Raw genomic sequence first — 22,977 nt, forward strand, 5'->3', positions numbered from 1 at the left:
CATGATGTCAGACCACTATGGCTAAATCCTGACTGCACAGAAGGGGAGACTGAGGCCCTGAGGGACAGAGGCAGGGCCCAGCCTAAGCCCCAGGTTGAGGCTCAACACCCCAGCCTGCCTCAGGCCCAGTTTGGGTTTTGTCCTAGTGCCCCAGGGAGCCCTCACAGGGCCAGGTTGCATGTGCCCTGTGGCTCCAACTCCCAGTTGACTTCTTGGAACAGAGATGTGAGAAGGACACAGGGGTTTGTTTTGGTTCTTTTGGAAGGGTGGAGATAGCAAAGGACACCTGCCTGTCCAAGGTCTGACCAACGGTCATCAGGTCATCCTGTTCCAAGTGGATGGGGCTACTGGCCTCCTGGAGGCTTCCAGAGGACCAGGCCACAGTGGCAACAGAGAACACTGGAGCCTGGCCCCTGAGGTGAGAGAGAAAGCAGAGAGAACAGTCTATCATCACTCACACCCAACCAGAACTGATCACTTTTCATTTTTTTCATCATACAGCTTTTTTTCACTTTTCATCATACAGCTCCATTTTGCAGATAAGGCTCAGCAGGCTTGAGAAAGTCTGTCTGGCCGGGCGCGGTGGCTCAAGCCTGTAATCCCAGCACTTTGGGAGGCCGAGACGGGCGGATCACGAGGTCAGGAGATCGAGACCATCCTGGCTAACACGGTGAAACCCCGTCTCTATTAAGAAATACAAAAAACTAGCCGGGCGAGGTGGCGGGCGCCTGTAGTCCCAGCTACTCGGGAGGCTGAGGCTGGAGAATGGCGTGAACCCGGGAGGCGGAGCTTGCAGTGAGCTGAGATCCGGCCACTGCACTCCAGCCTGGGTGACAGAGCGAGACTCCGTCTCAAAAAAAAAAAAAAAAAAAAAAAGAGAAAGTCTGCCCATGGCCCCATGGCAGAAAGTGACAAAGTCTATCAGGATGCATTAGACAGTGAGCCCACCCCAAGGGCAGGGCTGACTTGTGTCCCCATGCCCAGCAGAGCCCTGCACTGGACAGGGAGCAATGGTGGCAGGTCAATGAATGGAGTGACAGGGCAGGAACTTAAACCGAGATCTCCAGCAGCAAAGGGGGAGAGGGAGACCCAGGAAGCTGGAATCAGTCCAATGGGGAAATCCAGGAATTGAATCTCTCCAGAGAAACAGGCAGTAGGAAATCAGTGGAAAAGAACCTGGGTCCCGAATTCAATAAGCCTGGATGGTGGTTGCAATGTTGCCATCATACTAGACTATGCAGCCTGGACAAGTCCTGCCCATCTTTACCTGCTCAGTTTCTTTACCTCCAAAATGAAAGGGTTGGGTCCTATGATCCAACTTTCTCCCAACAAAAGCAGCTTCAAATTTTCTGCAGTCAGAGAGATGGGGTCAGGAAAAGGAGAAGGAACTCTGACCCTGAGGAACAGTAAGGTCCTGGGAAGACTGGGCTTAGGCTAAGGATGAGCAGAAGGAGCTGGCCCTGCCACCCTCAAAATACTGAATGCAGTGAAGGATGCAGGGTTACCCAGCCACTGCCCCCAGGCAGCACACCAGGATCTCAGTCACTGACTCACAACAGCAAATATACACCACCCTGCACCCCGCACAGAACACTTTCACATTCACACGCTGCCTCCACTCTTCAGCACCCCTACCTTCTCGGGGGGACTCAGCAACTAGGGTGTGCTGGGGCTGGGGTGTTGAGTGAGCTAGCCAGACAGGTCTTTCCCCTGTGGGGAAAACCTTCAGGATCCTGCCAGAGTTATCCTCAATTCACCAGCATCGCCCAATCGCCCACATGCATCAGGGCCAGATGACTGTGCCTCACCAGCCCAGCTTGCAGACCAGGCAGGGACCAGACAGAGCTGAGAATGAAAGCCAAACTGAGCCACATTTCCCTGTCAGGACCTCAGGGCTGGCCCAAAGACGATGGATACTCAGAAGAGCAGTGAGGTCCCCAGCACAGCTAGACACAGTAGGAAGGAAACCCAGAGACCAGCTTGGTCTAAACTTGCTTCCCTATGGGTGGGTTAAGGCCCGAGTTCAGATTTCCCACCCATTCCCACCCTCCCAAGACAACACTCATAGCACTTTACCTGGATGGGAAAGTAGTCTCGAAAGTAGCGCCACACAGCCCAGTTTCGGACCCACTGTGACCTCCTGCCACCTTCCAGGGAATAAAATACAGAGTTAGTGGGGGTGGGGGTACATTCGGGCAAGGCAGACAGGACAGGGCTGGTGTGAAATTCAAGCGGGTGACCATCATCCCATGGAGCATCTTTGCCCCCTTCCTATCGGGCCCTTTCCACATTCATTCCCTCATGTTATGCAAGCCCTCGACTGAGTGTGAACTCTTGTGAGGACCAGAACGGTGCCCTTTGAGGGGCTTTTAACCTCCCCTCAAAGGACTAGTCCAGTGCTTTTCACAAAGTGGGTGTTAAAAGAGACAGCACTCAGGATGAGGCCCTTCAGCTTGTGCAGGGGGGAGAGCATACCTAGAATGAGGGGTGGGGCAAGGGAGGCCTTGCACTTACCCTTCTTGGGTGTGTTCCAGTCAAACACCAGCCAAGTGAAGTAGAGCACAGCGATGAGCCAGCAATCGGTGCAGAATATGTACATGAGGATGGCACTGCAGGCCACTCCTGCGGGGGCAAATGGTCACAGGTCATGTCCTACTGGGCTTCATCTCCCCTCAGGGCCATGGTGGATGGAATGAGTGTTTACTGTGGCACTAAGCTAGGCACACCCAGGGCCATGGGCATAGGGTCACAAACCCTGAGAAATAGCTACAGGAATGCTCAGCCCAGGGAGGAGCAGATTCCTGGGACAAGACGAGCCTCATCTTCCAGATTCTGATGGACTGTCCGGGCATTGAGGGGCCCATGGGCTCCATGTTATCTGTGCAGGAACACCAAAGGAGATAGGCTTCAGCTTCTTGTGAAGCTGTTCTTACTGTCCCCTCCTTGTGTGTGCCCCCATGCCAGCACCCAGCCCAGACACTGTGGATGAGGGGAGGGAACACATACCCAGTGCCTCTGCATCTCAAGACTTGGGCTGAGCCACTGTCTCAAGTGTGAGGCAGGGTGACTTTGCCCCATTTTAGAGATAAAAACACTGAGGTTCAAGGGGGAGATAACTTGCCCAAGGTCACCCAGCAGGACAGTGGCAGAGCCAGGATTCAAACACAGGTCTGACTCTACAGTCCATTCTCTGCATTAGGCTTTAGAAATTCACCAGAGTCCCAGACCATCACTGGAGGGACCAGAGAGGAGATGCTTGCCCAGGAGGAGGGCTGGCTCCCTTCCAACATAACAGCAGTCCAGGAAGTCCCAGGTCAAAGCGCAGAGCCCATCAGCCTCCCCGTCTTCAAAAACCTCAGCAGCCAGGCATAGTGGCTCACACCTGTAATCCCAGCACTTTGGGAGGCTGAGGTGGTGGACTGCTTGAGCTCAGAAGTTCAAGACCAGCCTGGGCAACATAGCGAGACCCCTTCTCTACAAAAAAATTTTAAAAATTAGCTGGGCAAGGTGGCATGTGCCTGTAGTCCCAGCTACTCTGGAGGCTGAGATGGGAAGACTCCTTAAGCCAGGAGTTTGAAGCTGCGGTGAGCCATGATCGTGTCACTACACTGCAACCTGGGCGACAGAGGGAATCCCTGTCTCAAAAGTATAAAAAAAAACCCTAACAGCACACTTGGAAGACTTGCCTGGGGGCTGGCTTCCATTGGTCACCATATTCTGGGCCTGTAGGCCATAAAAGAGACTAACCTAGCCTGGCACAGAAAGAAAGGAGAGCTTGTGCCATGCCTGCTTTATTTCATGGCTTGCCACTAGCTGCCCTCAGCGGGGCTTCTCTCTTTCCATTTTTTACCCAACCTTTAAGGCCTATCTCAGACCTCAGCTCTTCAAGAAGTATTCCCCAATATCATACTATCTACATATCATCTCTTGCCTGTAAATTCCCCACACTGGGCGGGGAGGCATCTTCTTTGGTGCCTGGTATTCGGCACAAGGGCAAGGGCAGCAGGTACTCATGTTTGGTGGGAGAAGCATGGCCTCCTTCTAGGACTTTTTCCACTGCCCGAGAAGGGAGGCCAACCCTTGCTGTGTGTGCCCATCCCCTGGTGGTCCCAGGTGCTGTGGGCTACCTGGCTCTGGATGTCATGCTCTCTTCTCACCATGCTGAGCCTCCTCTGGTTTCCCATGGGAGAAGATAAGGCTGGATGTAGACTCTCCATGAGCCTATGGGGAGGGAAATGGTAGCCCCTTGTTGCCCCCCAGTCTAGCCCTGTTCTAGACTCCTGAGCCAGCCTCTCCCCAGGGTAGCTAAAAACAGGGTACAACTCTCTTGTTGGGAGGGGCAGTGAACACAGAGTGACGAGATGTCCAACTTGTCAGGACCAGCTTAGGAGTATGACATCGCAGAAGAGAAGACAAGTTTCTAGGGAAGCATGTGCAGCCTACAAGAGCCTGTTAAAAGCAAACTGTGAAAAGCTTATGGTAGCTTGGTGAATAGCTATGTCTAAAAGCTGCCTACAAAGTCATACTTACTGTTCAGCAGTCTGCCTGATTCCCTTTCTTAGGCCTGAAAAGGGATGACTCTAGTCCCCCAGACTCCACAGGCATCCAGGCTCCTCCAGTGGCATCCTCTAGGTGGATGCTCCAGGTGGGCCAGACAGGAACCATGAGGTTTAGGCTATGGTCTGAGCACCCTGGAAACCTAGCTTCCAGCAACCTCTAACTCTCTTGAGGGGTAATGGGACCAGAGTGGGCTGAGCTCCAGGCCCCACTGCTTAAGAGGGCTGGTCTCTCTGGGAAGGTGAGTATCCCTACCAACTTGTCCTTACTCTGCTGCTGAGGCAGCCTGGATGGAGAAGAGGCCTGATGGGGTATCCAGAGACTGAATTCTAGCCTGGCCTTTCTCAGCTGGGGGCTTCCTCCCCTCCCCTATGTGTGCACAACTCTCTCTCAAACCACTTACCATCCCTTTCGTCATCTGCCTCCCTCATTAGACTCCCTCTAGCAGACAGCTCTTTAGCCCCTGAGCTCCTTGAGAGCAGAAACCAGGTGAGATTAATCTCTCCAGCCCCAGAAACCAAACACAGGAAGAGCAAAAGGATGAACTAAATCCACCAAATGACCTTCCTTTCTCAGAGCCTAATCCTTGTCCTCTGAACAACAGGCTCTGGTTCCATGCTCTTAGGTCATGGGGCTGCAGTAAAAACTACTGTTGCTGAGCTCATGAGAAGCTTAGAAGGCCCTGCTTGCCCCACACATGGAAGGCTCAGGACCGCTTTCACACATGACCCACTTCCTGCACATCATGGTGCCTGCAAAGACACTTGTGATACAAAATTCTGGAGCCCCGCGGCCTGTGGTGCAGGGCAGTCTGTGGATGATCAATGGCAAGGAAGGCAGCAGTGTGTCCTGGTGAAGAGCATGGACTCTGGGACCAAACAGGCCTAGAGCCTTAGTCCTGCCACTTGCTGGCCAAGTCCCATTCCTAAGTCTTAATTTCCTTACAGGGTATTGGGAAAATTAAACATGATGTTTGAACTTACTTAGCCTGACACACAATACCCATGGACTTGAATGGGGAAACAAATGACATCTAAATTTTCACTTATCTCTTATGGAAATTTGGCATTTCCTTCACTTACCAATGTAATAAATCACAGAATTATCAGCAGTATTTATGACACAAATAAATAACAAAGGTATTTTCACATAACTTTGTAGCAGTTTTACACTTGCTACTAGATCGTTTTATTTACAGTAATAAAAAGGCACCTGTTACTACATGTCTAATCAACTTTTTTAATGTGTAGATATTTATATTTTATTATCAGTAGTTTCCTTTGAAATCCAATGCACCTTGTATTAAATACTCTAAAACACTGAGAAAGGTCATAGGCCTCATCAGAATGCCAGAGGGTTCCATGGCACAAAGTGGTGAAAAATCTCTGGTCCAGGGAGAGACCAACAGGGCTACCATGGTCTTTGCTTGCCAGGTGAGCTTCTGCCAGCAGGTTTGAGAGGCAGAGGGAGGGAGTGGCTGGGGCTGCTGAGGGCGGTAATTAGCAGTAGCTCAGGAGATCTGCCTGTCCAACCAGGCCAGGCTCCCACCTATGCGAGGCAAGGCCAGGCAAGGGTGTTGAGAAGATGCTGGGCCGGTTTCTGGGCTGTGGTTGGGTCTGATCAATTATTAACCTACAGCCTAAGGCCAGTCCCCATCACCAGCTGCGTGAGCTGGTGTTCTACAAGCTGCTCAGCTCCCTACCAGCCAGGCCCAGACCCACTAAGACAGGGATAGTGGTGGCTTTTGGGTGCAACAGGGAACAAAGGGAGCTGGTCTAGCAGACTAGGCAGGGGGTCTGGGAGGCTGGAGTCCCTGGGTTCTTGTCCTGGTCCCAGTACTTTCTTCTCATGTGACCCCAAGCAGGCCTCCACTTCCTTTTTGAGTAAGAAGGGGTCACACTGTGCTCGCTACTCTGGGATTCTAGTAAGTGGCCAAATGCAAGCCATGTTAGGGTCTGAGTCCTAAGGGAGCCTGTTTAGTCTGCTCAGTTCTTCCAACCAGTGTTTGGCTTCTCGAGGCTGCATGTCCCTGTAAGACTTTGAGGACAGTATGGCCCTTCTCCCTAGAAAAATGTGCACATACTGTCATATATAATCTTGCATATAATTTTAAGGGTTCATGTATCCCCTCCTCAAAGCCCGTTCTTGGGCCTAAAGGTGAAGACTGGCTGTTTCAGCCCCAGTTCACTAATTCTGGGCTTCCAGTAATGTGGGATTCCTGGGGAATGCACTGAGTTTCTGCTCAAATCCCAACTCTGCCATTTAACGAGCTTCACGGTAGCAGGTAGTTGATGAACCTCTGCAAATTTCCATTTTCTCACCTGTGAAGTTCTATCCCTTGGCTCTGCAAACATGGTCTGAGTTTCAGAGCACCCCATGCATCTGTCTGAAGGACAGCTGCTCAGCACTGACATGGTAAGTCCTGATGATCCCCTACCCGCCTATACAGTCCCGAAGAGTGGGTCGCCCAGAGGGACTGGCTCACAGGTGCTAGAATGCACTCTGTGATGCTCTGGAGCAGGTTCATCTGCCTTGACGTGCTGAGGAAGCTACCTGCTATGCTGAGAGCACAGGGGTCTGGGGAAAAACAAGAGGCCTCTTCCCTCCCCTCAGACGATCATATTGTCCTGCCTCTGGCCTGGATGGCAACCTAAGGAGTGAGGGTATCTAGCCAGACCTGCAGAAAAAGCAACCAAAGCACCGATGTGGGCTGTGCTGAGAGACAGCAGGGAGCAGGCCTCGGGAAGCACCTGGGGAATGTGCTCAGCTAAGGATGGGTGTGGGCTAGGAGTGGGGTCTGAGGGCACCTCCTGATGACTCCCATGTAATGGGGGCCCATCATGACCAGGCCCTGCGCCAGGTGCTCTCATTTCTTATCTTCAATCCTCACAAAAGCCATGTGAAGCAAGCACTTTCCTCACATTCAAAATGAGGAAACTAACACTCAGAGAGTTCAAATAATCTGTGTAAGGTCACAGAGCTTGTTTGCAGGAGATTCAGTACTTAAACATGGCACCAAACTACCTTAAGGCAAAGTAACATACCTGCTAGAAAATGTCTGTTGGTGGGCAGGGTGGCACTGTGGGAAAGGCACAGGCTTTGGGGGTCCTATAGACAGGGATTCAAATCTGTGTGACCTTGGGCAAGTTACCTACCTTCTCTAAGACTTGAGGTTTCCCATCTGTAAATGGGAACTATCACACCACCTCCCATCGAATCTCGCTGAATCCTCATGCATGCTGAGGGGTAGAGCACTTGATCTGGGACCCAAAGGTAGACGTGGAAAGGTGCTGGGGGGGCAGCGTGTGTAAGACTTACTCTTATTCCCTCACCCCTGCAGAGCAGGGCTCCTACTCTAACCTCTGTTGGGGAATGGACTCTGCCTGCCCACCCGCCCCCTCTGTAAGGCCCAGCTTACCCAGTACAAGGAAGGACAGGACCCACTGGAGCACTGAGATGACCTGTAGCTGCTTTTCCACCTTGGACCTATTGAGCCAGGTGACGGAGAAGAGGTCCTGGAGGGCGGAGAGGATGCTGGATCCAGTGCCTACAGCAGAGGGAAGATGTCAGTCCACTGTCACCCTTCCCTCCAGTCACAGGGTCCCCAGTACAAACCTCACCTCCCACAGGAACTTTTCTAGATGTGAGAAGACCCTCAGCTACAGAATCAGACAGACCTAGGTTCAGATCTTAGCCCTCCACCCCATGGCTTTGTAACTCTAGGCTGTCTGCATGCTCCCCTGTGCCCTGGTTTCTACAGATACACAATGGGAATGGTATCGCACTCAGGGGGTCATTTTGGAGACCACATGAAGTATCTAAAGAGGCTAATCCAGGGGCTAGGCCTTGGGAAGTCTCTCATAATTGCCAGTTTTCTTCCATCCCCTCCACCCCAGTCAAACTCCTGTCCTTTATCTGGATCTAGTACAAATATTTAATCTTTGCTATCTGTCTGTGAGGCCAAGGACAGAGGTTCAACATCCAATTTCCAATGTTTTTTTTCTCCAAGTGTACTTTGAGCATCCCCAATCCCTGCTCGGCCTTCTGTATGTCCCAGATTAATACCCCTTCTCCAAGGAGCTGAACCCTCTTGCCCCCACCCCCAACACCACTGATTCCCCACACCACTACCACTTTCAGAGAGATGTACATGTTCATCCTCATCTCAGTGCCCAAAGTGTGGGGCCCAGAAAGGAGTAAGGTGACAGCCTTTGCTTCCCCAAAGGGCCCAGTGGCCAGTGAGCTTCAGGCAGCCTGAAGGACACTGAGGGCTGTAATTATGCTCGCTATCAAGCAAGTGCCAAGCCTGGAACTTAGGACGAGATGTGCTCACTTAATTGGCTTGGTGCCCCTAGGATGACGCCCTGGACTCCAGCAGCTGATGGGCAGTGGGGACAGGAAGCCTGGTGACTGCAGGAGAGACAGCACTGGGGAAGAGCATGGATGAAAGTTCCTCACCCATACCCCATTCCTTCCAGCAGCTGAAGAAGTGGGCCACCTCGAACCCCTCTTTGCTGACCCCCACTACATGCCCTTTGCTCGACACATCTTCACCAAGCACCTACTGTGTGCCCTTCAAACATTCCTTCATACCATCTGCTCTGTGAAAGGCCCAGAGCACAGATGAGTTAGTCACAATCCTGTCCTTGAGGGTCTCACGATCTTTCAACTGAGCCTACAAGCTGGGAGCAGGGAGAGAAAAGGATTTAGGGGCCTACACTCAAGCCTTTGCTTTTATTCTAAATCTGCAGAGCAACAAAGCCACAGAAAGAGACCTACCCTTATCAGCTGAAAGTTAACAACTGCTTTGACTTTTAGGAGGAAGGAAGGAAATGCTAGGCCTCAAGATGACCCCTTTCCCTGGTGTGATGTATCAGAGGGAAGGGGCTTAGTTTAGCAGAAGAGTCAAACCTAGGTTCAGATTTTGGTTCTACTCACTATGTGACCCCAGGCAAGCTCGCAGGGTTCACTGCCACATCCTCGGTGCACAAACTGGGTGTTCAGTAGCATCTAATAACACCACAGGCATAACTGAGGTGCAGGCAGCAGGATGTGAACTCACAAAAACAAATAAAGAGGCTGGGCCATAGAGTCATTCCAGAGGTCTGCCTCATAATTGCTCCTTCACCCCCTTTATAAAAATCCTACCTTCATAGGACTTTCCCACCTCCAGACTTGCCCAGCAACCCATCCTAGAGCCTGAGGGCCCTCTGGGGTCATCCAGTACAGCCTAATTGGACAGCCAGGGAGACTGGGGACCAGAGACAGGCACTGACTGACCCAGGGCTACTCAGGCAGTAGGCGGCAGAGCCAGGACTGAAACCCAGCATTCCTGACCCTGCTTAGAGGACCTTCCCTTTCCCCAGAGCAGCTCTGAGTGCAAAGGCTCTGTACACAGGACACAATGGGAGGGTCATGCTCAGGGCCTGATCAACCTGCCCAGCAGTGGGGCCTGGACAGATGAGTTCATCACATGCTTATCCTTGAGGGTCTCATAACCCTTCACCTTCACCTGCAAGTGGCGACAGGTTTGGGTGAGTATATAAGGGAGGGAAGTGAAGTCCAAGCACAGGCTTGAGCCCTTGATCCAAGGGCTGGGGCTGGACAAGTCATCTTCCAGCAGCTGGCTCTACCTCCTGAGTCGTGCTGGATGAAGCGAAGCAGGAGCCACAGCCACCGGGGGCTGGTTAAGTGACAGGTGAGTTCCTGTTCCATCTGAGGCAGGCCAGATGCCCTGGCTAGAGAGAAGACAAAATGTACTCTAGCACTTTCCTACTTAAAGTGTGGTCTGGGAACAGCAGCATCAGCATCACCTGTGAGCGGGTTAGAAATGCAGGACCTTGGGCTCCAGACTGGATTTACTGAATCAAAATCTGCATTTTAACAAGATCCCCAGGTGATTAAGTCTGAGAAACACCACCATAAATACTTCAGTCCAAACACTCAGGTAGGGGTGAGGCACAGCACTGGGTGCCACCACCTTCTATTCAGCAAGAAAAAAAAGGAAAGCATGCCTTCCGTGGCTCACTGCTTCCCGTTGCAGACAGGTCCCTGAAGCCAGTGGTTTGAGGGGTGCTTAGGGAAGAGGCACACTGGATGTCAGCTTATCTAGCTCCCTACCTTGGCACCAGGGCCAGCCCCCATGCAACTTGGAGGAGGAGTATAGAAATTTCACTGATGACATATCCCCAACTGAAACAACTGAGAAGACCTAAAAATTTTTCATCGTGCCTAATCCAAATATCTCTGCTAAGCTTATTAGGTGTCTTAAAATCAGGTAGTCATAGCACAGGAAACACACACCATCTTGTTCAACCCTCACCTCATTATACAGACTGGAAACTGAGGGACTGCAGCAAGGTGGGTCTGAGCTCAGGGTTTTCACACACTGCTGGTTCAGTTCTCACCCTGCCTTATCCAGCCCCAACTACCGCCCACAGCTCACTCTGCCAACAAGTGGGAAATGCAATCTACCAAGTGAACCCTCACTTCCCATCTGCCTGAGCAACTGTACTGGGATGCTGCAAGGTGGTGAGCTCTAGGTCCCAAATACCAAATGGCAAGTGCTTCCGTGGGGGTTAAGAGTTGGGAGGCTCCTGGAGAGGGAAGCTGGGAGGACTGCATCTCTGCATTTCTCAGGCCCAGGCCCTCTCAGGCAATCCCAACCTAGCTGACCATGGAGCCGTGGCCTGGGAGCTGGCCAGTACATGGATGCTGAATCCCGGGCCAGTGGGAGCCCCCAGTCCACCTAAGAAATATTCTTGGCAGAGGCCCTTCCCTGCTTTACTCACTTGATGATTCTCTGATAATGAGATAAAGCAACACATCCTTCAAAACCCAGAGATGGTGATAAGGCAGCAGTCTTCCAGGAAGCCTTTGGAAAGAGAGGGACTTTCCTTCTCTGGGATGATAAACACTAAGGTCTATGCAGGCCTGGAATTACCAGGGGCCATCTTGACGGCCAAGGAGATAATCTATTTGAAGATAAAGTCAGACCGGCACAATGGAGAAACAAAAGAGAGTCATCCTCAGGGCTCCTACAGTCCCTGGCCTTGTAGTAACTGCTGATTACAAGCTGATTCTGCATCACACTGGAAACTGCCCGAGGGCCAGGTCTGGGTCTGATCCATATCTGGATCCCCAGTGCCCTGTCAGGGCCCACCCCAAGGGGGTGCTCTGGCCACTCTTCAGGCCCCTGGGGTTCCCTCCAGGCAGGGCTGAGTGACAGGTATGATGCACAAGAGACCCATAAAGCTGTGGGACCCTCCATGCCCTTGCACAGGCACTTGGACTCCTGTGAGTTTGGCATCAATACCCTATTTTGATGGTGATACTGGGTCAAGGTCACTCAGCCAGGGGCTGGCAGAGCTGAACTCAATTCAGGCCCAACCTCCAGGCCTGCGTCTGCTCCGATGCTGTGTGTCCCCAAGTTCCTTCTCTCTGCTCCCCACAACAAAGCAGGGGGCAGTGGTGGGGAGCTGGGAGGGGAAGGGGAGAAATGGATGATCTGTTTTCCTTCAGAGGGGTGGGTCAAGAACACGCATCTTCTACAGCAGGTAAAGTGGCAGCAGGATTTGGGGTTCTAGTCCCAGCTCTGCCACCAACTACCATGCTAAGTCTCCTCACCTCTCTGAGCTTCAGTTTCCTCATCTGTGAAACGGGGGTAAGGAGGGTGAAGTTTGTGATCTCTGGCATCCACCCTCCTAAGGACCTAGCAGGGTATTTGGGACCTGGAGCTTACCTGCTTGCCATAGTTCTGGTACCATTGCTCACACAGATGGAAGTGAGGGTTCAGTTGAGCACCCACACAACACTGCCAGTCCTTGCCACCTGGCTGTCAGTACTTCCTCTGCCCCAGCTGTGGCTGGGAGGAGTCCAGCAGAAGCTGGTGGGGATGCCGATGCTGCAATCAGATGCCACCGCATGCCACCATCTTCACACCCAACCTGACTGTTCCTGACTCCTGGGTGGGGCTGCCAAGGAGCCTCAGCATCCAGCCAATCTGTCCCTCACCACACCTGCACTCTCTCTGCACACTCCCACAGCACAGCACCAATGTCACTTTACTTGGCCATCCCACTGCCAGTGACTCATGGGTGCCAGGACTTGGTACCTGATTCATCTGTGGTAAGAGGAGCCACAGAGGTTTACTGCATAGCTGAGCAAATCCATAAGCAAATCCAGAGCAGCCTCAGAGGCAGCTATAGGCCTGGATGCCCAAGTTAGACTGGACTGTCTGGCAGGAGGCCAAGCCAGCCCCATCACTGAGGACTGACCCCAGAGATGGGGGATGAGCGTCTTTTGCCCTTCCTAGGTACAAGTTTCTCCACCTATGAAGGGAACACAACCCTGCTACCTACAGATGTCTCTGTTTCATAGGGGGACATGAGACAGGCTGTAGGGGAAGATTTCCAATAGACGACTCAAATAGCTGCTCCCAGGCAGCACTTGCTTTACGCACTTGCTCCTATCTTTGGGGAAGGCACAGGAAGTAGAGCTGCCAGAGAGGCCCGGAGCAGCTCTTTTACCACCCGGAAAGCAATCCCCTTCTCCTGCGCCTATGTGGGGCTTCACCGTCCCACAGCACTCTCTGGGAAGGTAGGCAAGGGGAGAACTGGCAATCCCGTTTCACAGAGAAGGAAACTGACGTGAGGTGAAGCCCAAAGAGGCAAAATCACTTGCTTGAGGTCAGGGTGTGGCAGCCAGGACTTAAGGAGGGTATTCAGGCTCCCAGTCCCTCATCATCTCTACAATGCTACGCTGTTGAGGGCTGGCCCCATTAAACAAGCCAGCCCACACCCAGACTTCAGGAACACATCCTGGCAAAGGAGAGCTGCCTCCTCTGCCCATATCATGCCCAGAGTCTCATGTAGACGTTCTGGTGAGACTGGATTCCACCCCCTGCCCCCACCAGCCCACGTGCTTTCAAGTAGCTCTCAGACCCAGGGCCCAGCCCAGGGCTGGGGTGTTGAAGGGTGTCTATGAGCACCTCCTTGCCCAATATCTGATATCAAAGTGACCAGGAAGGCCACACCTCGGGGCTGATGAAACCCAAGTTTTCTGGGCTTCTTCTCACATGCCTGAGGGCAGCAGTGTCTGAGCCCCAACTCCCTAAATCTGAGAAAGAGGGCCCTGGGCCAGCTCTGCCCCTGCCTGGCTCTGTGACCTCAGGCAAGTCACCTAACTCTAGCTTTGGTTTTCTTATCTGTAGGATGAGGGTGATAATCCCCACCTCACAGGATTGTTAGGAACATTAAATTTTAAAACATGTAGGGCACATGTGGCATTTGTTAGGTAATTAAGCGGTGGCTACTGGCATTGCTCCTCCTGTCTCCAGAGTGGGAGGGGGTATACATAATCAGCAAGCAGCGTTTTTCCAGAGGCGCATGGCCATAGGTGTGTATTATAAGAAGAGGTCGCAGAGTGATGGTAGCATAGAGGAGGCTCCAAGGAGCCCATGAGGCTTCACCAGGGCCCTGAAGATCTAGGGGGCAAACAGGAGGGAAGTGGGCACTGTGGATGGGGGAAATTGCTGGAACAAAGCCTTGCAGGGAGTTCTAATGAGGCAGACTCAAATACTCAAGAGCCCAGAAAGGGGGGTGCGTGACTGTCTGAAATAGAAGCTGAGAATAAAGAAGTTGGAATGAGTAGTCAAAGGTGGCTTCCTGGGGGAGGTGGGTGGGGACAGAGCTAAGACCCAAGGCATAGAGTACATACAAGGTACTAAGCGCTAATACTGGCCCTGGGGAAACAGCAGTGAGCACAGCAGATGATGTCCTGCCTCAGAGGCAGCTATAGGCCTGATACCCAAGTTAGACTGGCTCAAGTTAAGTTAGGATGCTTAACTTCTGTTGAGGGAGAAATAAAACACTTATGTATTAATGTATGATATAACATCAGGCAGCGATGAGCGCTATGAAGAAAAATAATTTGGGGCAATGAGATAGAGGGGCAGGAGGATCCCTAGCCTATGGAGAGGAGGACCTGAGCGCACATGGGGAAGCAGTAGTAGACAGAAAATATGGGCAGCTCACGCCTCTGGACAGCCCACACTGTGTCCTCTACCCACCTCACCTCCATACTGGCATCTGGCAGGGGACATGCCAGCCTGGAGACGGTGCAAAGAACGGGGCCGAGAGTTAGGAGAACCTGGCCTCTAACTCGTAGGAAGTGGACTGAATGAGTCACTTCCTATATAAGCTTCAGCTTCCTCATCTATACAGTGGGGCTAATACCTACCTCACCAGATTGTTGTGAGAACTAAATGAGATAATTTGTAGCCAAGAGCTTCATAAAAAGTAAAGATCTGTATGAATGCTGGTTAATTACCAAGTAAGCCTCGGTGTCCTCTCCTGTTTGATGGGTAAAATAATGCCTGCCCTGCCTAGGAATAGAGGCGTAGGCGACAGGCTGACTTAGGATTCAAACCCTGGCTCTGATTCTTACCTGCAATGAGATCTTGCAAGTTACTCCCCCTCCCTGGGACTCAGTGTCCTCCTTAGCTTTAATCCAGGATTGTCATAAGGAATCTAAATAACTTATGGAAAAGGGCCAGAATGTCTGGTATGAATGTAAGAGAGCCAGAAAGATGCCAGCTAAAAGAGGTGTGAACAGCCTCTTGGGCTCCTTGAGGCAGGGGGGGGTCACCCTGCCCATATCCCCAACCCCAAGGATGCCACACCTGGGCCCATCTGGACCTAATGTCTGCCTGGGTCTAGGTGAGTGGGAAAGTCACTCCCAAGTTACCCCCAAAGGGCTGAGGACAAGTTGCACAAAGACAGAGAGCACAAACAGTTTTTAAAGAGGTGCAGGGTAACAGACTGTGTATTATGAGAAGAGGTAGCAGAGTGAGGGTCAGTACATACTGACCCCTGGCAGGCTCTTCCAGCCCCAGGGAGGTCTAGGAAGTCAGGCCAAGTGCCAAAGAGATGCCACTTCATCAAGGCTGAAGGTGAGCTCTCTTCCAGGCTCCTCCAGGCAGGTACCTTTCAGCGGGAGTCCACATACATGATGATGAGAGGCCAGCCATGGCAAAGCTGCCATCTCTGGAGGGTCATGCCCGCTGATATTAGAATCCCAGGCTAGGGCTGGGCTCCCACAAGCCTCACACAGGAAGCTGTCTCCACTTGGTGCCTCACTATGTGCTCAGCCAGAGACTCCTTCCCTCTAGGAAGTCTCCCCACACTCTCTGACCTCACTGCAGTGCTCCCAGGTAGAGTTCTATTGCTTCCAAGTCTAGTTTGGTCAGTCTTTTAGCACACACTTACCAGGCATCCACCAGACACTGAGCACTGGCCTGCCAGAGACCAACCTGTTGACCCTTTCTCTGGAAAGTCTTCCTTCTCCTCCACCCAGGTTGGACTGACCACATCCCTGCCTGTCCCATCTCACCCCTGTACTCAGCCCTTTCTCATTATGGGAAAAGGTATGTGTGTGAATGATGTCTCATTCATCTGGGCCCTGATGCTCCGCACAGGGTCAGGCGCAGGGAAGGTGCTCGATCAATGTTTGCTGAATGACTGAATGCTTGAGGGGACTGTGATGAATAAACAGGGCCTAGATAAAGACAGAAAAAAGTCCACCCACCGCTGACTGACCTGTGCTATGACGAAGGGTCAAGCAGAGCTTTCTGAGGAATCAGGAGGGAAAGGTCTTCTCCAGCTGGAGGCTGGTTAATGTTGGGGCAATGATGGAAAGCTCCAGAGGAAGGGAGAGAGAAGGGTAGAACCTAAACACTAACATCCATATCAGTGCTTTCTAAGTACCCTTTACATGCCAGGCTCCACACCAGGAGGGGAGCTTCCAGACCCTGCCTCTCCTCTGCTTCTTGGGCATCTGCTAGAGGCTGAGTTCTGCTCCTGGACTGCCCATCCCAGATATGGCTGGGAGACAAGGCTGCGAACAATTATATACAAAGGATCAGTCAGGACCGGGAATCCAGGGGAGGTCCCCAACCCCCACACGAGGGTGTTCTTAGGGATGCCTTCCAGGAGGAAGGCACAGAGACAGGACCCCAGGAAGTAGAGTCCTGCAAAAGGCATTGCAAAGGCCCAAAACTGAGAGAGAAGACAAGTTGGAGGAATTAACTGCAAGTAGTTTAGTCAGACTGCAGCACAGAGACTATGAGTCTAGTTGGAAAAGTAGAGAAACAGGGAGGCATGAAGGACTGGGATGCTAGGTAGAGGAGTCCTGGCCTCTACCCTGAAGGCAGAGAAGACAGCCAGTCAGAGCCCACTCCCTCCACTGGTGCCTAAGAGCCCCAAGGCAGCTAGCTAGCCATCTATCTGGTCCCAAAATGCCAGTGAGTTCTTTTCTGAAAAGATTAATAATTCCCTTTAAGCGTTCTGTTTTGCAAATGAGGTATCCTTAAAGCAGGGCCCACTGGGACATCTGGCCCAAAGGGGCAGCCAAACTACTGGAGAGCCAGCACACAGCTATGCTAGGTGTGCCAGGTGGGAAGTGGGCCATCAGGACCCTGCAGGGGCCTGCTGCAGGGAGCCAGGGCCTGCTGCAGGGAGCCAGGCATCCTGAGGATCTGTAGACTTGCTGGGGCCCTAAGCCTCTTCCTCCCCTCTCTAGGTTTCCCCATGAGCACTAAATTAGGAAGCTGGGGTAGATTAGTTGAAATCTGAGTGCTGCTAACTTGGGTCACCAGTGCTCTGCTAAAATCCACTAATGATTTTTTATCCACAGAAGATCTCCCTAAAGGGAATATAAGCCTGTTCTCAGGCTACTCCATACACCTGGGTTTTTGTGTATTGTGTTTTCATCAAATAGGACAGAGTTGCAAGAGGTAAGGCCAAGGAAGTGAGGCTCTTAGAATGCCGTGTTCCTGATACCGAACATGGAGCTACATCCAGGACCCTGGACATGATTGCTGAGGACCCCAGGGGCCCGCTTTGCCCACCCCACCCACTGTGACCGAGCACATTCAAAAAGTAGCTACTGCAGTGGAAGGGGCTGCCATGGCAACACTACTAGCTTGTGAGTAGGTCAGCAAGGAATCTCCAAAATACGTCCCCATCACAATATATGGGCAAGCGTGGGGAGACAGGTTCTTCTGGGGCACTTACCTTGGCCCCAAGTAGATGAGTGCACCATTTTCACAAGGAGAAGCTGAAGACAAGAATAAGGAGGTGGCTGACCTCAAAAGTCCCACAGCAGTTAGGGACAAGAATGGAATCACATTTCTCCAGAAGAGATGGAAGGAAGCCAAGGGGGTCATCTCAACCAGTCCTCCTCACTGTGCAGATGAGAGAGCTGGGGCCCCAAGAGGTAGCGTCATGCCCAAGGTCACATGGGAAGCAGAGGCAGGGCTTAGAATGGCTAATTCTGCTCTAATAAGAAAAGGAGTTTGTGTTTCCCATTTCCATTGATTTACCCAAAAGGTTCACAGTCTTAGCCTCTCTGCATCTGCACCATAATCTGCACAGGTTCTTAAGACACTTTTGCTCATTTCATAGATGAGGAGACTGAGGGTAAGGAAGGGTAGTGGCTTGCTGAGGCTGCAGAGCAGTTCAGTGGCCAAGCAGGAGCTGGACAGAACACAGGCCTGACTCCTAGCCCTGGGCCCTGCCCATGAGGCCCTCAAATCAGCCAGCAGCTCCATACCAGGAGGCCTTCAAAGTGCTGGAGGCCAATAAACTAACTGCACCAGGCTCCTTTCCCATGAGCTCTCAAGTCTTCCTCCTGCTGCAGACAAAGGTGAGCCACTACAGGCCTGGATCCAGCATCGTCTCTGAATCTCTTGTCTCTGGCTCTCAGTACACTAGGACCTCAGCCTCGGTTGGTCACTCAGAGGCCCTACAGTCAGCCTGCCTCTCCCATCCAAATCTTATGCCTCCATTTATGCTACTTCCTGTACCTGAATGTTCTTGCCTGTCTTACTAATGTCTATTCATCTTTCCAGATCCGGACTGAATGTCACCTCTTCCAGGAAGACTTCCCTGACCTCAGGGTGATCAAGCTCCCCAGTCTCACCTCTTTGCAGTCTTTCCTGTCATTGTTCAGATCACTCTGCACAGTCATCCTGTGTACATCCCCCGGTCTCACTTCCTCAAAGGCAGGGACTTCAGCTGACACACAGAAGGCACTCAACCAATAAAATGAAGGGCTCACACCCCAAGTCCCTTCCTCAGTGAAGCCTTCCTGGATACCTTAGAGCAGGGTCTGCCACTCTCTACTGTGTTGGGGGCCTGTTGAAGGTGTAACACAGGACAAATGACAAGGACTAACATGAATGTCACAAGTTCACAAACATTCACACTCAGGTTAACCCAAACCTTCCATCCTTGAGAATCTGAGAATTCTGACCCTATTTTCCAGAAAGAAGGAGTGAGATCCCCAGAGAGGAAGTGAACCCCTCCTAGTGACATCCCAGAAAAAAGTGAGGCCTGGAACCCCGGCTCTCTGGCTTCTAATAAGCCCTGGGAAGCAGTAAGGGTGACCACTGAGCCTGGCTCTGCCCATTTGCCACTCAGCCTTGGAGCCAGCTCCTTGCCAGACTGTGGGGACCTCCAGGGTAGGGACCAGCTGCAACCCCAGCACCCAGCCCCTAGCACAGGTGGTTACAGGTACAGAGGAGGCCCGAGAAAGGCTCGAGGAATCACACTGAAGCTAAAAGCAGGGCTTCCTACAAGAGGAATGGGGCAGTCCAATTAATGATTCTTTCATTCAACAAATACTAAGTACCTATTACCAGTGCCAGGCACTGTGCTAGATGCTGGGGTCACAGCACTGAGAAAGACATACAAGGTTCCTGTTTCCAAGGGACTGATACTTTTTTTCTGTTTGTTCTTTTTTTTTGTTTTGAGATGGAGTCTCACTCTGTCACCCAGGCTGGAGTGCAATGGCACAATCTTGGCTCACTGTAACCTCCTCCTCCTGGGTTCAAGCGAGTCTCCTGCCTCAGCCTCCCAGGAAAGTTGGGATTACAGGCACGCACCACCACACCTGGCTAATTTTTGTATTTTTAGTAGAGACGGGGTTTTACCATGTTGGCCAGCCTGGTCTCACACTCCTGACCTCAAGTGATCCTCCCGCCTCGGCCTCCCAAAGTGCTGGGATTACCGGAGAAAGCCATGGCACGTGGCCAGCCAAGGGGCTGATATTCTTATGGGGGAGATAATTGCTTAAACAGATAAGCACAAATGAAAATTTAGATACTGATAAAGGCTATAAAAATAAAAGAAGATGTGGTGATTAGGGGTGGCTCTCTAGATAGGGTGGTCAGGGAAGACCTGAGAGGAGACTGACTGTTCTGAAGCCAGCCATGCAAAGACCTGGGCTGAAAGGCCCTGAGGTAAGACAGAATTGGGAGTAATGCTGCAGGAACAGGAAGACCACCGTGTGTCTGCAGCATGGGGAGTGACATGCTAGGAGAGGAAGTTGTGATGGCAGTAGAGGCTGTTCACATGGGGCTTACTTCATAGGCCAGGAGGAAGAGTTTGGGAAGTCTGAAGTGTGAGTGGGTATGGGGAGGGGGCAACTGGCAGTTCACCTGGCAGCCAAAGCCCTGGGGGATCTTAGTGTCTCTCATCCACTAGGGCAGGCTCGGGGAGCTTCCTCAAAAAGCTTGAGTAGGAATGAGCTGCCACCCGCATCATGAAGACAACCTTCACTCATTCAGTAAACCACTGAGCATCTACAATACACAGAGCCCTGCACTCAGCCCTTCATGGCCTTGCAACCCCTCTCTTGGCTTAAGGAGTCAGGCCACAGACTGGGAAATGGATCTGGGTTCTAGCCTGGCTTTGATAACCCTGAGAAAGTCTCTTCTTTCTGGGGACCCCAGTGATCCCATCTGTAACACGAGGGCTGGGCCCAATCCAGCACTAATTTTTACAACTTAAGTACTTGCTGTTGAATTTGAGGGCGTGAGGGTGAAGTTGGGGCAGGATTTCAACACTGCCCTTTGAGTCATCGAGCCTGTTAATACATTACTCTTGGCCCTCCTTTCTCAGCCTAGATGAGCCCTTGGTAACGCAGCCCCAAAGTTGCCTCTATTCATCTATTCAGCCGGGGAAGTGATGTAGGTGAGGGGGGAAGCCACACGGAACTAGAGAGGGGAGCATGAGAGTAATGTTCTCATTCTGACTTAGGACTAGGTTAAATGACTGTCAACCCTCAGTTCCCAGTTACCCCCAACAATCTAGCCACTGAGTTTCAAGCAGATCCACAGTGATGCGGAACTCCACCCTCACCCACCCCAGCCTGTTGCGATCCTCAACAGCTGTCAGAAAGGACTCCTCTGCTACATCAAAACTTGTACCCATCATCCCACTCCTGTTCCTGGCCTCGCTCTTTGGAGCCACACACAACAAATCAGCTCAGAATTTTACCGGGACCACCACCATCTCATGCTAGGTCCTGTGCTGAACCTTGTGGATACAGGCAGGTGTCAGAGGGCTCTTCTGAATGAAGAGCCCCCAGTCCAAAGGCAAGGATGAAGAACAAGATATATATCCCTTGTGTCCTGATGAACTCTGCAACCTCCATGCCTGGCACAGGACAGCCCTCCAAAGGTTAGGAAATATCAATACAGACTCCCGCTTCCCCCAGCATGCACCCACCTACCCATACTCCCACAGTTGGCCTGTTTTTTTGGCCAAGAAACCAGACGCCAGGGTATCTATTTCAATCTCACCCATCACAGGACTTCCCTTCACAGAATCCATGGTCTCTACTTGAATACCGTCACTGACAGGCTGTTCACCAGCTCACAACAGTGGGACCTTATCCGCAGAGGCAAACTAGGCCACTGGGGAGTATCTTCAAGGACCAAGGATCTAGAAGGCAGGTATAATGGAGATGCCCAGATAACAAAATGTGTTTCAGTGCCCTCCCCTACTCCACCCAATCTTTCACCAAAGTAGATCCCAGAAAGCTGAACTGACTGGTTTGTATTTCATACCAGCCCTTCCTACATTCCATGATGTAAATCCTTGCACCGAGTTAAAAAAAAAAAAAAATGTTTTCAAGATCTGATAACAACATAGGGAAATGTTCCTGACATGATATTAAGTGCCTTGGTTAAAATCATTGGCTAGAGTACAAGTTCTCCTAAGGAACAAACTCTAAGTCAAAAACATGACAGCCAGGGTCACTGACTCCTGGAATACACAGCTCCCAGCCTGTGGATGGCAGAGCCGAGGGAATGGAGTCTCCAGGAAGCCTACCACAGAGAACATCCCTATCCCACTGCCTAGTGCCAAAACATTTTTAAAAGCATGAACAAGGGCAAGTCCCTTCATTCCCTAAGGACATCAAAGGACACAGGGAACAGAAAAGGACTCAAGTGAGAGCGCGGGCTGTCAGAGGCCACTGGCTGGATGCACGGGGCTACAAGCAGCACCCACACCAAGAGGGGCAGATAACCACAGCGATAATCACACAAGGAGCAATGCCAATGCCTAGGTCACAGTTAAAGTGTGGTACACCTGCAGGGTGGGTTATTGCAACCACTAGGACATTATAAGTGATTCTGATTAACAGAAGGGAAACCTCGATGTTACATTAAGGGAGAGAAAACAAGATTCATAACTATATCTACAGTATGTCCTCAACTGTATCTATGCAATGTGTATAAAGAAAATGATCAAGAGATATACTAAAATGCTAATAGGAAGCTATCTTTGGATAGTCGATTTACCAGAAATTTGTTTCATTTGTCTATATTTTTCAAAATTTCCATAATTAGCATGCTTTATTTTTATAACAAAGGTGGGCGGAGTAGGCGACTGTTAGTTACTAAAGAAAAATCCATGTCAGAGAGGCTCAGCAAGCAGAATACAGACTTAGAAGGAGGGAGAGGGGCTTCATGCAAGACACACACGCAGACCAGGACAGCTGTGATGACTTCCCAGGGTCTCCCGGATTTGTACTTGAATCCAGGGCTCAAGGCATCAGCTAAGGAAAACTTAGGCATGCTTCCTCCCACTTCAGTTTCTCCAACTCTAGGTAAGGGAGGTGGGGGTTGGAAGAGCTGCTCTTCCTTGCTTGGGAAAAGCTGCAGCGGGTAGGGGGTGGGGGTTGATTTCAACTCTGCGCGATTCACTGAGGACCTCAGTTCTACCCTGGAGGGCGTGCAGGGTCCTCTCCGCTGCCTCCTAAGCATGCCAGGCTCACAGTTGCTGCTGTGTGGGCTCCAGAGCCTGGGCGAGAGGACGGGCGTGGGGCAGAGGACAGGGCAGACACACCTGTTCCAGGCGGGCATGTCCCCCGTCTGGTGGCTGTCTCAGGAGACTGCAAAACCCATGCCATCCTGCCCCATCCAGTCTCTCACTGCCAAAGCTAGCTCTAACTGGTGAAGGGGTCACCAGTCACAGTGGGGGCTGGGGAGGAGTTCTCGAATATCCCTAATAACTAAGAGTGGTGGGTGGTACCACTCCCAACTCACGGATGAGGGAAACAAGCCGGGGG

General features: G+C 51.6%; 1 protein-coding gene across 2 annotated transcripts in view; it reads right to left on the reverse strand.

Annotated features, from left to right (window-relative positions):
- The window catches only part of DGAT2 (diacylglycerol O-acyltransferase 2), a 32,912-nt gene that overhangs the window by 9,393 nt on the left and 542 nt on the right, over nt 1-22,977 (reverse strand). The window contains exons 2-4 of one of the 2 annotated variants that reach the window (XM_012002018.1): nt 7,976-8,104; nt 2,515-2,622; nt 2,077-2,147 (exon numbers count right to left, since the gene is read on the reverse strand). In XM_012002018.1, coding sequence (XP_011857408.1) covers nt 2,077-2,147; nt 2,515-2,622; nt 7,976-8,104 — 308 coding nt within the window. The remainder of the gene's footprint in view (nt 1-2,076; nt 2,148-2,514; nt 2,623-7,975; nt 8,105-22,977) is intronic. The other variant, XM_012002019.1, reaches the window with a different exon arrangement.

The sequence above is a fragment of the Mandrillus leucophaeus genome, unplaced genomic scaffold, assembly GCF_000951045.1.
Source record: "Mandrillus leucophaeus isolate KB7577 unplaced genomic scaffold, Mleu.le_1.0 Scaffold674, whole genome shotgun sequence".
Taxonomy (NCBI): Eukaryota; Metazoa; Chordata; class Mammalia; order Primates; family Cercopithecidae; genus Mandrillus; species Mandrillus leucophaeus.